The 16330-nt window shown below is 37.4% G+C and overlaps 1 protein-coding gene across 2 annotated transcripts in view; it reads left to right on the forward strand.

Annotated features, from left to right (window-relative positions):
- AZI2 (5-azacytidine induced 2) overlaps window positions 1-14217 on the forward strand; it is a 36707-nt gene extending 22490 nt beyond the window's left edge. For both annotated transcript variants that reach the window (XM_060162491.1, XM_060162492.1), the window contains 3 exons: window positions 4185-4243; window positions 9737-9855; window positions 12106-14217. In XM_060162491.1, coding sequence (XP_060018474.1) covers window positions 4185-4243; window positions 9737-9855; window positions 12106-12518 — 591 coding nt within the window. In that variant the 3' untranslated portion in view covers window positions 12519-14217. The remainder of the gene's footprint in view (window positions 1-4184; window positions 4244-9736; window positions 9856-12105) is intronic.
- The last annotated feature ends 2113 nt before the right edge of the window (window positions 14218-16330 follow it).

Genomic DNA, 16330 nt, shown 5'->3' on the forward strand with positions numbered 1-16330 from the left:
AGTGATCCCTGGACAATGGGGTTGTGACCCGTGGAGGTCTGCTTATACAAGCTTATACAAGGATTGTTTTCAGTAAGTATACAGTCGGTCTTTGGTATCTATGGGTTCCACATCTGTGGATCGAGGCCACCACAGGTTGTAGACTACGCTATCCATTGTTGGTTGAATCCACGGATGCTGACCCGAGGATACAGAGGGACGACTGTGGGACTTGAACATACGCAGATTTTGGTACCCACTGCGGATCCTAGAACCAGTGTCCCGTGGATAGGATACTGAGGGACAACTTTACATTGGGTTCAGAAAAGCTTGGATAAATGTTTTCAATGTCATGACAATGCTGAGAATAAAAAGAAGGAATGATAGAGAAGCAGAGCAGTGTGGGAGCAATGCTCCAAACACAAAGTTTAAAATAGTTATTACAAGAAATTGAAAAGTTTAATAGTCTGGAGTTCAATAGCCATTATATACATTCTATACACTTAATGTATTTCAAACTAAGGTAGCCACGTAGATAATTATTTCTCAGGTCAACATTTTGCCCATCAGATTATCCAGCACTACTAAGGAGCTATGTCCCCACCCTAGGTTCTTCTGAGCAGCCACCATCTGAAAGAGGAGCTCCGCCCACGCTTCCTGACTGCCAGCCAGCACTCTGCCCTGAGTCCCAAGTGTCCTTAGATGAGCCAACAGGTCTCTCGTCTGTAATGTGGTCTTTACTGAAGGTGACCACTGGTTAAGAATGAGACAGGCATTAAGAATAATATAGCATCCTACCTTGGCCTTTACCCAGTGAACTCCTCTGAACTGGACAGTGAGAACTTGATTTGGAGCCCCCAGGCCTGATAAAGGGGAAACACCCACTATAAAAATTACTATCACCTCCCATTAGAGAAAAAAAAAATTGTTTTTCCTACTTGACATCTGAAGTTGATTTTCCTAGCTTTGCACCTGTGATCACATGCACAATTCCTTTAGCAGCTTCCAGCATCCTGTCCTGCAAGCCCAGTTGCCCGTAGCCCTTGAGAGGCTTCTTTTAAAAAGATGTGCTTGCAGGAAAAGATCTGCATCTTGAAGCTCTGAATTACAATTGTCAGTATATACTTTCTACTTGAAATGATTTGATAGCTTTTATAAATAATGGATATCTCCTTATAGAGTAAGAAGCAGAACCATGGAATCATAAAAACTTGGTTCATGATTGTGTTGCTTATTGTGACATTAGCAAACTCATTTAACTGAACTTTTTTCTATAAACTTGACATTAAATATCTAAGCAACGTGGTGCCTAGTACATAGGGTATTCAATAAGTGAATGTGTTTCAAAAATTTTAATTAGGGTAATCCAGAAAAGCGCTTTAGGGGTGTATATGTGTATATGTGTTAATACAGTTCAGTTCTTATTATTTGTTTTCCACTAGGTGGTGCTAGAGGATAAATTTGCTTTTAGTTTAATTGATCTTTCACAAATCACAGAAACAGACTTGAAGGTAGAAGAAACTTTAGAAATCACTTGTTTTATTGCTGATGATGTTGCTTTATTGCTGAGTCTTTGTTGCTGAGACTAAGAAACTTTAAGAGTTGAAGGTGAGGGAAGGGAGGAAGTTGTTTTTTGAAAAGGGGATTTAAGACACGGTCCCTTCTTCATAGGAATTTATTTGGCTGGAGGAGGGGAGATTTAAAGTCAAAAATGCTCACAACTAATATAGAGATATGAACCAAGGAAAGATGGAGTGGAAATTTATCAATTTATCAAGGGTTCCAAGTTTAAGTCTTGGTATTGTGGGATGTGTACATTTCAGTCTTGTTTCAAAGGTGTTACTGGTCAGAGTCCTCTTGGATATGGGAGTCAAAGAGCAAGCTATGGAGAGAAAATTTATTTTCACATTAATAATCTTATATCTACTGTAGCCATACTTACAAATATTTTTAAGATGGTACTTTCTGTGAAACATATTTTATAATACCTTCTGAAGTGTGAAATAGCATCCTACATGGACAGAATAGTGGTGTTTTGGGGGCTTTGCTTTTTTTTAAAGTACTTAGTGAGCTCAGTTGATTGTTTGGTATTAAATGAGGTCAAGGTTCCAGGGTCATTTCCACTATGGGCCTTCTTTACTTTCTGTATCCTCCAGTTTTCCAGCCACTTATATTCAGAACAGTGGATCCTTTTAGAAAAACAGACCACTAGGACTGAAGCGTAGGAAACACTGGCTCAGTAAATGGAGTTGGTGTAGATGCCTAAGGTAGCCAATGACAGCCTCTTTGGAGATGCACAGTGTGCTGTGTGTACTAAAGGTTCTGAGCAGTCCTGAAGTACAGGAACCTATTTAACTTGAACAGTGTTTCCGAGGATTTTGTAGCTATGGGCCCATTTATGTGAAACTCCAACATCAGATGGCACAAGTTGGGAAACATATCCATTACTGCCTTTAGAACATGGCAAACTGATGACTGGCCAGGGACAGGGTCTTTGAGTATTAGAGACAATTCCTTTGTGCTTTTTACTAATTTACGTTAGATTTTCTGAATTGTTAGGTGGTAGCTGGAGAAATACTTCACCAAGCAAAACTGTTAGGTTTTTTGTTTTGTTTTGTTTACTATCATTGGCTTTAAAAACAAGTAAGATTGGGCTTCCCTGGTGGCACAGAGGTTGAGAGTCCGCCTGCCAATGCAGGGGACGCAGGTTCGTGCCCCGGTCCGGGAGGATCCCTCATGCTGCGGAGCGGCTGGACCTGTGAACCATGGCCGCTGGGCCTGCGCGTCCGGAGCCTGTGCTCCGCAGCGGGAGGGGCCACAACAGTGAGAGGCCCACGTACCACCAAAAAAAAACAAAAAACAAGGAAGGTTTCCATTGTGCGTATATGTATAAGTATACACTAATTAAAATGTGTATTTTTAATTAATTATACAGAGAAACGAAAAGTGACTTGATCTGATTCCTTCATTTCCTATGAGGAACAGGAAAGGAAAATGTCCAAGGTTATGTGCTTTGTTAGTGGTCAGACTTCCTCTGACTTGTGGGCCAGTTCTGTTTTCCCTCTCCACAGGGCTCCCTGAGATGCAACTAAATCATTTACAGTATTTAGTTGGTATTTTCTGAACAATCAGATCCAAAGACACTTTAACTTCTGTAGTACATTTTTTTTTTTTTTGCCTCTCACTGCTGCGGCCCCTCCCGCTGCGGAGCACAGGCTCCGGGCGCGCAGGCTCAGCGGCCATGGCTCACGGGCGCAGCCGCTCCGCGCGCACGTGGGATCCTCCTGGACCGGGGCACGAACCCACGTACCCTGCATCGGCAGGCGGACTCCCAACCACTGCGCCACCAGGGAAGCCCTCTGTAGTACATTTTGATATTTTACACTCCCAAACTCAGAGGACTTATGAAGTCCTTTTGTGGCTTTTTAGTGTTCCACTTTAAAAAATATCATTTAGATTATATAAATAAGAAATGGTAAAGTTAAATTTTGTTTTCTTAGTTTATACTGGCCATTTCTGCTAATAGAATTAGTGCCTGTGGTAGTCATTTTTATTTGTTATAGACCCTGAATTGAATGCATTGCAAACAAGTGTGTTACAGAGTTATCTTAAATGTATTAAGTCCACTTTTAAATATCTTTTATAGGTTCTTTTTGTCATCTATAACCTAAACTACTAAAACTTGGAAGTATATAAGGACTTTATGAAGTCCTTTCCCTGTCATTTTCTTGTGGAAAGAAGAAATTTATGTTAATCTTTTTAAACAACCTGTTAAATTTTGGTACTTCTTTGTAATAATATCAAAAAGTGAAATACCAATAAACTTCCATTTTCTGGTGGAATTCACTCAGCTATACCTGAAGAAACAGTAATTTGATCAATTTGTTACCCTTTTTTGAATATAGATTTCAGATTGGTATCATCAGAAATACATTTTGTAAGACTCCAAGGTCTTTTATGTGAGAGCAAGTGTATTTTTTAAAGAAAATTAAAGCATTAATGACTTTAAATAATTGGAAATGATTTAGAAATACCTGTATAAATTTGGAGTTATTTCATTAAAATTGAATATAAGATACTAGTTTTATGCTGTACAGTTACAGATGTATTCTGTAAAAGCTGAAGCACGTGTAGGGTAATAAAGTATTGAGAATAAATAGAAGGTAACAATTACAACTTTTAAACTGTTTTTTAAACAATGACAGTATCCATCTCAGGAAGACAATCTGAAGAGCAGAGATCTCCAAAGACTAAGCATTTCAAGGTATGAACATCCTTCAGCATTCAATAATAATACATTATATAATAATAATTATTATTCTGTAGGCCACTTTGTATAGGTACATAGATTTCTGTTATGATTTAACCTTAAAAACAGGTTGACACTATTTGGGTACTGCATGTAATTTCTGATCACAATGTATTTATAAAAAATATTTAACTGTTCCTTAACAACAGGCTTGAACTTGGGCAGTAGAAAGGTGCATATTGTGATGCCTTAGATAAAATTTTTGAATATTCAGTAATATTTTAGATAGGATTTTAGGGAGCTAGTTGTGCAGAAGTATTCTGTAATTCTGATTTTTACATGAAGAATTATGCATTTTCATACACAGCAATATCACTTTGTCTTAAGGGCAAACTTGGACAGCCTTACTCTTTGATAATGACATGAATTTTAAGAGAACTGTCCTCTTGGGGTAAGAATAAAAGTAGCTATCAGAGTTCATGTATGCTACTTCGGCCCTTTTTTTTCTCAAATATATATATCATTTTTATTTAAGTAACATAAGTGCATTGTTTTATCTGATAATTTTTGTTCTGCTATGTTAACATCCCCTCTCTCCTTGGATGCTTCCACCCAATGAAACATACTCATTTGACTTCATGGTTTGCTCGTTTGGCTTCCAAAATTTACTGAATTATCTCATACCTATTCTTCCTATCAAAAATCTAATGGAGAGAAATGCTCAGTTGGGGAAAACAGTATGAGGAAACATGGTGCAGCCCCTCTTCCTGTGTGAAGGGCCAGCAGTAAGTATTATAGGCGTCATGGGCCAGAGTCTCTATTGCAGCTTCTCAGCCCTGCCATTCAAACAGTAGTTCACTTATACCTTCAACTTTCATCTAAATATACAGCAAGGAAGTTTTTCCTTTTTTTAAAACATGTGTCTAGTATAGCGTCCATGTGAATTATTTTTCCAAGGTGTCTTCTATGTCAGTTACCTTCTTTCTTCCTGTCAACCTAGGTTTCCCCTTATTAATTTTGTTGTATTTGTCATTTTTATAAGCCTTCTTAAACCATTTTTGGAAAGAAGCATGTTAGAATCAGTAGGTCAAATAAAAGGGCTTATATAGTTTATTAGAAGTACATGGTATAGAACAGGGCTTCTGCTTCCATTCATGGGCAGTGTTACATAATTTGGATCACTTCTTTTGAGAATAACTTGAAAAGTTGTCCGCCACCCACCAAAAAGATGTGTGTTTGAAGGCATCATATAACTAAAAAGACAGTGAAGGATCTCTAGGCCAGGATTTGGAGGAGGAGGAAGGCCCCAAGAGATGAGTCTGGTTTCTGAGGCTGAGAACTATGTAATTGTGGCTTTGAAGTAGTTTTGAATTCTCTAAAGCTCAGTATCAATTCAGGGTATCAACTGAGAAAAAGCTTTTAGAATGAATTAAGTTCAGTCTAAGAGTTTCTGTATGTTAAAGAACTGTGTAATTAAAGCGGGTCCTAATGGCTCCCCAGTGCTCAAGTACATTTCTGTGTTTGCAGACCCATAGCAGTGTGGATTGCAGAACTGATTAGCTCTCCCTCTTCTGGTTAGCAACTAGAAAACTAATAACCAAACTGTAGCTTACCCTTGGTAAACTTTATATCATGCATTTTTATGTTAGCCTCATTCCTGACTGCATTTTATCTTGTTTTTTCTTTACCTTATCATTTATACCTATTCACAGTTTATAGTCCTATGTTTTATTAGTCTTTAAGTTACGTCATCCACTTCTAAATGGAACAATTCAGATGATAAATTAAGTTTACTATATTAGAAAAGCACGTAGGAATGTTTCCATAAAACCATTAACTAAAAGTTCAGGTATTTTTAAGGATTATTTTCCAGTTATTTGGAAAACTCCCCTTTTTGGAACACCTCCTTTTTTGCATTTCCTCCATCATATTGCCAGGGGAACAAAGTGGTACCATATTGTTTCCTGAGTGAACATGTTAATTACTGGAGGCCTTTTATATGTTCCTCATTGTATACAGTATCATTTAACAATAACAGCCCTGCCCATCAGAAACTTGGCCAATGTCCTGCCAGTGTACTAGTTGGGGTTACCTTTATGTTGTTGCCTTCAGTTCTTAAGCCAGATCTAGGTATGGGGTAACTTCTTCAGATGCAAATTCTTGGTTTAGAAAATAGGGATTAGGTTAGTGTTTTTCACACTGTGCTGTGTTGCCTTAGTTGATCATGAAATTTTGTGAGTTAAGACAAGCATTTTAAAAATAAGAAAACAGAATAGAACATAACAGAATATGGGTTGTAGTGTAAAATGATTGCCTGCTGTGCCTTACAATTAAAAATATTTGAAAGATGCTTGTTTGAAGAAATCACAGTTGTCAAGATATACATTTCAAAGTCTCTAGTTCTTGGCTAAGACTATCCCATACTTTCATTTTAATTCCTCTGGGGAATGTAATAGTTCAATAAATTTTCAAAAGCTAAAGAAAAATAGGGCTGAAGTAAAAAAAACAAAATCAAGTAGATTTTTCTTATACAAGGAACATTCAGTATTAAAGAGTTGAACGTACAGTGTCAATTAAGAAAACTGAGCTTTTACACAGTTTTTACTATGTAAGCTGGACATGTGCCCCCTTGTTGAGATGTGGATAAGCAGGTTTCATTACGTTTAAAATTTAGAGGTGTGGAATTTTATACTGGGACGAAGAAGGTTGTGTTGGAAGTCAGTAGTTGGCAAATGTGATGAAGCTGAAGGTTATGATGATTTGAAAAATGTTACCCACAAAGGGCAGCAGTCAGTCACAGGACTGGATAGCTGAAAGGCAGCTTTGAACAGCAGCTTGTTAGAGTCAGGAAGTTCTCCGGCACCTGCTTCCTTGTGTGTGAAGTGAGCTCCCAGGTTGCCGCGTTTGTGTGAGAACCGGGTGAGGTGCCTGTCTAGCACATAGTACATGCTCAACCACTGTTAACTTTTTGTCTCATCTGTCTTATTTCTTAGGGTTTTCATTTGGGGTGCTTTGGTGTTGCATCTCAGTGTTCAAGTAGCTTTATGAGTTCTTTGTACACAACTATATATATCATTAGGATTTTGCTTGTATGGTATTTAAAGCAAAATTAATTTATATTCCCAGCTGGTGGGAGGTAGAAGGGGAACAGTTTATAGGCTCAAAAATACCTGGATAAGTAAAGGTTAGCTGGAGCTCTGCTAAAGATCTGTGGATGACAATTGTCCAGTCTTACTTAAGCAATGATTTGTTCAAGTAGAATTTAAAAAATTTTAACACACTTTGAAGACTATAGCACTTTAATATAAATGAAGTGTAAAGTAACTGCCATTACTTTGTTATCCACAAGAGGGAGAGCTTATACTTAGTAATAATTTTAGTTTTTTATATCTGTAGTTTTCTATTCAGGTGACATTAAGGGCCAAAGAAAAAGATTAGACATATGTTAAACTAGGTGACCTAGTTTTTGGTGTCACCTAATTTATAAGCAGTCTTCATTAAATTGAATTGGAAAATGTGTATTAGTGCTGCATTAACACCTCTATTATAATTTTCTCTTATTTTATATGGGTAGCTATTTTGAATGATGCAATGTTTGATATTCCAGTATCCAAACACTGTCTTGAGTACTGTACTTGCTTTTCTCCAAGTCAGGTACTGATTTACAATCTCAAGCCACTGTTTTTAATCTGTATGATTCATATCATGACTGTCTGCATGAATTAGCACATGTACAGTGTTTACACTTAGCTGCTACGTAATGTGAGTAACTCTTTTTGGGAAGCATGCTGAATGCCCAGAATTGCACCAAGGAACCACTGACTCTTCACACTTCAGACAGTTCCTATGTGAGACACTCATTGTAGCACACGGCTCAGATGTTGACTGCCGAAGCAGAGGTGGTTAACTAATTTTTGTGAAGTAATTATTTCACACCTATCAAAAACCTGCAAAAATCCCTGTGTTTTTTAATAGACAACTGGTTAACAAATGACGTTACAACAGATTAAAACAAGTAGATTTTTCTCAAAAGCAGTATAAAGTTTATTCTCCTGCTCCTATTGAAAGAATTATAGTCTGAGTGGAATGGGAATATTTTGACAAAAAAGGAATGTCATAATTCAAAATAACTGTTTTTGAATATATCTGTTGTTTCCATAATTAGAATAAGATATTAGATTTAGATATGAAGAATGTTATCCTTGTAGTTTGTTTAAAGGTTTTTGTTTATAGCTAGACAGAAATTGAAGCATGACGTGACATGTTTGTTTAATTTGATTTCATTATTACTAAAATTATACTAATATCTTTAAGATGCAGTAGGGGTTGTTTGAACACTATGAGATCAGTTGTTGTATTCCTGTAAAGTTGTGTAATGTAAATTTGAATAATATCTTTAAGAGGCAGTAGGGTTGTTTGAACACTATGAGATCAGTTGTTCTTACGTATGTGTTGAAGATTTTGATTTATTTAGTTGGCAACTAAGAACCTAAAAAAATCATGAATATGCAAATAAGAATGCTTAATGGAAGATGAAACTCAATAAAATTAGGTTTAAAATAACTGATTTATAACTTTTCAGATAATTGAGGTAAAATGAGAGGTATTTGTGAAGTTTTTATTTCTGTTTCATATAATCCTCTCTCCAGCTCCTTTTCCCTTACCAGGAAATCAGCTGGCTCTTCATGTCTTGTGCTGTCATGTCACATTGGTTTAGAACCAACAATATGAGACAGCCCAGTCAAACATAAAAGACTGGAATGCATGAAACCTAAATTTTAATGTGGGCTTCGGTGTACATTCAGAATTGATAACAGCATTTCAATTCACAACATCAGAACAGAATAATCAAAAGATAAATACAAATTCAAAATCCATCCATGAATGAATGTCACTTTATTTATTTATTTATTTTTTTGCGGTACGCGGGCCTCTCACTGCTGTGGCCTCTCCCGCTGCGGAGCACAGGCTCCGGACACGCAGGCTCAGCGGCCATGGCTCACGGGCCCAGCCGCTCAGCGGCATGTGGGATCTTCCTGGACCGGGGCACGAACCCGTGTCCCCTGCATCAGCAGGTGGACTCTCAACCACTGCACCACCAGGGAAGCCCTATTCTTGATCAGATTTGCAAGTGAAGACCATATTCCTTACTATTAAATATATTAATGCCACTGCACATCATAGGCTATCATAAAATCTCAGTCCTGAGGAGAGCACTATTAAACTCGTTGGTTAGAATACTTTTTATAATACCCTTCTGTTTAATATAGTTCAGTTAATTGATAAAAATTAGGTCAGTGTTATTGTGAATAAGATTTTTTCACTTGTTATAATGCTCTATTTAAATATTTTAATTATTTAATGAGGATGTTTTGTTTAATTTGTATTATTTCACAACAATTTGAGCAGAAATGAAGATAAGCTCATTTCTATAAGTTATTCCCTTCTCTCCACAGAGAATAATAACCGTTAACCTTTTTTTTTAAAAAAAACAACCCTGTATTTCAGTGATAATATGCAAAGTGCATACTGGGAACTGAAGAGAGAAATGTCTAATTTACATCTGGTGACTCAAGTACAAGCTGAACTGCTAAGAAAGCTGAAAACCCCAACTGCAATCAAGAAAGGCAAGTCAGGGTTTGCCGGAAACCACTGATTCCAGCCAAACTGCTCAAAGAGCAACTCGTTATCGTATCTTATCGAAATCTCATCAAATGAGTTTGATAAGCCAAAGTATATGTAGTCTATTCACAGCCACCCATTCTCTGCTCTGGCTTCAGCCTCATACTGGTCAACTTCACACATAAAGGTGTTGCTGATGTGTGTTTCTTCAGTACTGTATTCTTTTCCCCTTGTGGCTTTTTTCTCAGCCAAGTGTTGCTTATGTGTTCAAGGCTGAGGTGTTAAGTTTGCTCTAGTTGACCTTTTACCACAACTACTTCATATATTAAAAAAAAAAAGACACCAAAAGCTACTTTCATTCCAGTGCTACAGAATATACCAAAGACGTAGCTCTTTAAATTGTTTTTAAAGAGAGAACTCTGATTCGTTACTTGGTTATTTTCATTTTTTGTAAACTTAATTTTTCTTTCCTTAAAGAACAGATTGTTTTGAATAGAGACTAGATGCTATATTCACTTAGCCCTTTCAACCAAACAAAAATTTTCATTGCTTTGCATATTTAACTGCTTGGCTGATTAAACCTTTTCCTGAGTTTTGTGTTAACTAGTAGTGGCTACTTTGCCAAAGCTGTTTCTATACTGAGAAAAATCAGTGCATTTGTACCTTTTATTACGTAATGATTGTATTCCTGTAAAGTTGTGTAATGTACATTTGAATGCTGTAAACTTTATTTTTAAAGGAATGAGATGTGACTTTTTATTTTTTAAAAAATCATTAATTTAAAATTGTCATTTGCACCTCAAATTGTCCCTAAAGAGGGCACGAGAGATTTTATAAATAGTTCTCCTCAGAAATGTTTCTTGTGGGGTGGGGGACGTTGCATGTTGGGACAGAAAGCTAAATTCAGAATTGCCTTTCCGTTTCTAGGGTTAGTTACTTACGAACCAGGCAAAACAATAAGGTACTTTGGCATGCCCCAACTTAGTTTACGGTTCATTTTGTCCTCAGGTTTTCCAGTGGCCAGGGTTACATATGAGACAACTTTAAGTTGATGGTAGAAATAAGACCTCTCTTAAATGAGACTCATGGAGTAATTTTTCAGTGAGCCTCTTATATACTAAATAGAACTTCCAAAAAATAATTAAGGAGAAATGCTCTCTACTCATTTGGAAACGCTTATTGTCGTGTCGTTTCTGAGCTGGTGAAGGATTTTAACCGCAAGTTTCTAGCACGTTTCCTACGACAGTGCCAGGCCTGGGGCCACCACTCTCCACAAAGAATTGAGTGCTTTGCGGAGTGGACAGAGATAAGCCCAGGTCACCTTTTCTCTAGACCCACATGTCACCCTGTCCAGAAGCTGAGCACTGTCACCTCCTCCCAAGAAAAGGGGCAGTGAGCTTATTTTTTAATGTGGTTCAGTTTCTTTCTCCTTTAAAACTAGAGTCAGGCCTTGGTGGCACTTGGTATCCGTACAGAGAGAGGGAGGCACGCCCTTGCTTTGTGTTGTCTGTGGCTGAACAGCAGCTGGAGAGCGGTCTGTTTTCTAAGCCATTACATGTTACTAAACTCATTTTTTTTGCTTTTTTTTGACCTATATTGTGACCATAGCAGAACTTACATTTACCATTATATATATTTGACAAGAAATGAGATGATTTTATAGCTTTTAATTTAAATTGTTTTATCCATAAAAGCCTTTAATATATATCAAATTTCAGTTGGGTCTCACCAATTCACAATGTAGTTATTTCTGGAAAAATTTACTTTTGGACCACCTATGGAAAACAGATTTGACTAAGCTAAGGAATATTACATCTAACAAAATTATTAAAACTTAAGAACAGCTTTCTTAGTCTCCACTGACACACAAACATTCTGCAAGCCTTCTCCAGCCATATTAAGAGCCAGGAACAGGGTCTTTACTTGTATTTTAAGTGAATTGGTTTCCAGCTTTTTAAAATAGGAATTTCCTCATGTTCACTATGATATGGGCGAGACAAGATTCCTGTGTCCATTTTGCAGACGAGAGAAGTGACACCTGGAGCAGTCAAGTGTCACCCTGTCAGTAAATAGCGGATCCAGGATTAGAACTGAGATCATCTGTCAACTTCAAGTCACACTGCCACAGTGATCGCACTAACATGGAAATGTCCATTTCCAGTTCTAGAATGAACCAAATTAACAAAGTGTTTGTTTACTGTTTTATGATCATAAATACCAGGACAGCTGATGCTTAGCCTGTGCTTTCTTTTCAGCTTGTGCCCCAGCAGGATGCATGGAAGACCTTGGGAAGGACAGCACAAAGCTGCACTTGATGAATTTTACTGCAACATACAAAAGACAGGCCCCTCTCTCACCAAACAGCAAAACCCTTTGTCATGCCACGTCTTCCCCTTTACCAGGAGATGCAAAGGTTTTATCAGAGAAAGCAGCTCTCCAGTCATGGACAGATCATGAGCGATCCATTCCTCACGATGGCACAAACTTTCAGGAACACAATTCTTATGGCAGAAATTCTCTGGAAGATAATTCTTGGGTATTCCCAAGCCCTCCTAAATCAAGTGAGACAACATTTGGGGAAACTAAAAATAAACCTTTGCCTTTACCCAACCTGCCACCACTGCATTACTTGGATCAACATAATCAAAACTGCCATTATAAAAATTAATTATGAAGAGATTTATGACGTTCTCACGAGGTTGCTGTATCTCCCTCAGTGGTTTTCTTGGGAAATCATTAACAAACTGAAAGCAGATTTTGATTAAACTTTTGCAGAGTTCTTCAGTATTTACATTTGCACATAATGTACCCTATTATGTAGTTGATTTTTCAGTGTGAAAGAACACCCTCCGGCTAAGAATCAGATATGTGTTACTAATTAATAAACCTAAGGTGTTTCACAATGACAACTCTACCTTTGATGATAATTGTACATTTCTGCCCATCACATGAAGAATGGAATTGAAAGTTTTCAGACACGGTTTTACAAAGCATGTGAAATGCCTAACTCATAAAAATAAAGGAGACCATTGTATCAGAGAAAAAGCATGTTAAGTTGCTTTAAGTTGCATAAAGGAGTGAAATGGCAATGTGACTTAGGTTATATTTCTGCTGACCTTATAATGCGTAAGGATAAGGAAATTACAGTGGAACAATATTATCTGGGTTATTGCATCTATATGTGGTATTGTGTCTCAAAGTATAAGATTTAAAGTCATTTTATGATCACGATGTTGATAAAATTTAAAGTACAATTTGGATTTTAAGACTTGAAATCTGCTCGTTGAAGCCAACTCTGTCCTGGTACATCCCTCAAGTCTTAATTGAAAAAAAGTGATGAAATAGTTGAAAAACTATGTGGTGTGTGAATAAACTATTACAGTCATATACATTATCCAGTTAGAAGTAGGAATAGTATCACAAAGGCTTCAGTCTAATCTGTCCTTCAGTGCTATAGTGAAAATCCCAATGGGTGTGTAACTGTATAAAGCCGTTTTCTTCAAAGGGTCTACACCTGCTTGTTACGTAGAGCAGCTTATTAACTGGTTAAACTTTGTTTTGAAATGTAATGATTTTACTTATTGAGAAAGTGGTTTTTAATTAATTAGAATCCTAGAAACCAAATTCTGTGCTGTATTGATATAATAGTATAATCATGAAATGTCCCCCAACGCTTTGATTCTAAGAGCCTATCATTTATAAACAAGTAACAAGGATAGCTTCATATGGAAATTTCTCTGTATTCTTTCAGGGTGGTGGTATTAAGAATATTAGTAATATATGTCTCCGTTCCTACATCTTTTGCCTGAGATAAAGCGTTTCATGTAGAAGGCCTTTATCCTTTTTGATAGACAGTTGCAAACACCTTGGACTCAAAAGAATATTTCAAATCTCTTCTACATTAACTGAATAGCATACATATATAAACAGTGTTCACCATTCACCAGATATTTGTCTTTCTATTATCTTACTCACTTATTCAAGCTTGTCTGTGATTAATGGAGTTGGTGTCAGATGCTGGAATTTATTCTGACCAATGAACACAGCTGACTCGAGGGAGTACAATCTCCTGCCAAGTAATAGAACAAAACCCAGTATGCATAAAACAAATACAAGACCCCAGGCTTTAGCTGAAGGAAGCAACTACCTGTGTAATAACAAAGCAGCAGAAACTATTTGTCATGTGGCTGCATAGGCTGTACATTATATCTAATCTCTAATGTAGCTTACTGGTTTGCCTTTTTTAAAACCAAGATGGAGCATTTTCCTTTGTAAAGAAAATAAGTCATATGACATAATGGCTTGATTAATGTTTTGAACAATGCCAAGACATTACTTAAAATAAATTATTTTTGTTTGAAATTGAAGTGGAAATATTGTCCTTGCCTAAATATTCCAGGGTCATGTACTAATTATAGGTTGTTAATCTGATTCATGTAACAGACATTTGTCTTGTTAAACCAACTTCTGAATGGAGACAATGCTTTTGCATCTAAACAATAGGGTAGCTATCAAACAGGTATGCTAGATGTTCTTGACAGTTTAGAGTGCTAAACAAATGATGTAAAACTATTTAGGAAAGGGTAACCAAAAGAAATTTTCCCAGTCATAAATTTTTAAATGTATTTTATGATCATTTCTGTTATTGGTAAGATTCAAAGAGAAGTGAGAGAATGGCCCATCTGTAGCTTATTTAAAATGGAAAATTTTGTTGACTTGTTTCATACTAGTTGAAGCTTGCTCCAAAGGACTTCCCTTGAAAATTTCTTTAACCTCCAGATTTTCATAAGGATAACCCAATTCAGCACATCCATAACTCAACAGAGTGAAAAGAACACGGATAACAACAACAAAAGCCTCTCAATCCTCCCCATTAGCTAAAATACAAGTTACATCTTCTCTAAAAGGAAACTGAGGTTCTGCTAAAGTGGAACCTAATTCATAACTAGAGCAGGGATGTACCTCTGTGGAACACAAGAACCAAAGTAGAGGGGAGAGTTCAGGCTTCAAGCACTAAAGGACTGAATCCTGTGAAAACAGTCATGGTCTCATGCAGAAACGCTGTCTGGAGAAGGCAGATCGTACGGGTAGAAGATCTGTGGCCTGTAACTGAACAGGAGAGGGTCAGCAGAGGTGCAGGGGTGCCAGCCAGAGGAAGAGCCGAGTGGACGGGGACGGATTCCCCAGAGTACCATGCATGCAGTGGACATTTTTATACTCTATAACCTAGTCTGTCTAGCACTTGTGGGGAAGCAACATCTACATAGATGAATTTTCCACATAAAAATGAAGCTGGCCCCTCTAATTCTAATTAAAATAATTATAAAATAACCACAAGTTGTATATTTTTAGTAGCTTTTTAAAGTAACCATTTTGCCCTTTCCTCACTTAAGTCATTGAAAACAAACTAATTCCTGTGCTCTAGGAAATCAAAAGGCCCCCAGAGGAGCATGGGCTTGTTTACCCCCATGCCATGTGGTCTCTGTGGCTGTATCTGCTTTGCTTGTCTGCTCCTGTTGTCTCCCTCCTTTTGATCTGTATACCTGGAAAATGTGGTCTCTCTGGGTTTCAAGTAAGAGTCAAGTAGTTCCTTTGAGTGGTCTACTCAAGAGCAAAGTGTGGAACTTGAACATCGCATGGTTCTTTAGGGTCCTATTTACTTTTAACTCGATGGCCTCAGTTAAATCTTGTCCTAGTAGGCAGGAATTTCTATTTGTGATTTTAATAAAAACTATGTAAATACATAAAAATTTTACTTACCTGGAAACTAGTTGCAATGGCTATGGTGAAGAGTTAACAGCTCATAGGAAAAAAAGCAACTTTTAATATAAAAGCTGAATCTGGGATCAAATTATTACATCAGGACAGAAATTTTTTACACTAGTTCCTGAAACCACTACTATGTTACAAAATGGTCATTCATCCTTATAAAGAAGACTTTTTTTTTTTTTTTTTTTTGCGGTACGCGGGCCTCTCACCGCTGTGGCCTCTCCCGTTGCGGAGCACAGGCTCCGGACGCGCAGGCTCAGCGGCCATGGCCCACGGGCCCAGCCGCTCCGCGGCATGCGGGATCCTCCCGGACCGGGGCATGAACACGCGTCCCCTGCATCGGCAGGCGGACTCCCAACCACTGCACCACCAGGGAAGCCCAAGAAGACTTTTTAAAAGATTAAAATATTTTCAGTAGCAGAATTAACAGGTCAAGGAATGCCACTACATTTTAGGAAATTTTCTATTAAAGATGTAAGTAAAACTAATTCATGTACAAGCACTTATCTCCTCATCTATGTTTCCAAATAAGCCTTTACTTCTACTAATAACCATTAAAGCGCATTTACCATGTCCAAGACTCCAAGTATGTCCAAGTACATACTCTACTTCCCTACTCAGTTAATCCTCAGTGGTGGAGCCAGGTTCATGACCATCCTGCTATACTGCCAAGTTATTAACTCCTTTGAAGGCTTCCATTCCTGCTTTCCT

This window comes from Lagenorhynchus albirostris, chromosome 10, assembly GCF_949774975.1.
Source record: "Lagenorhynchus albirostris chromosome 10, mLagAlb1.1, whole genome shotgun sequence".
Lineage (NCBI taxonomy): Eukaryota > Metazoa > Chordata > Mammalia > Artiodactyla > Delphinidae > Lagenorhynchus > Lagenorhynchus albirostris.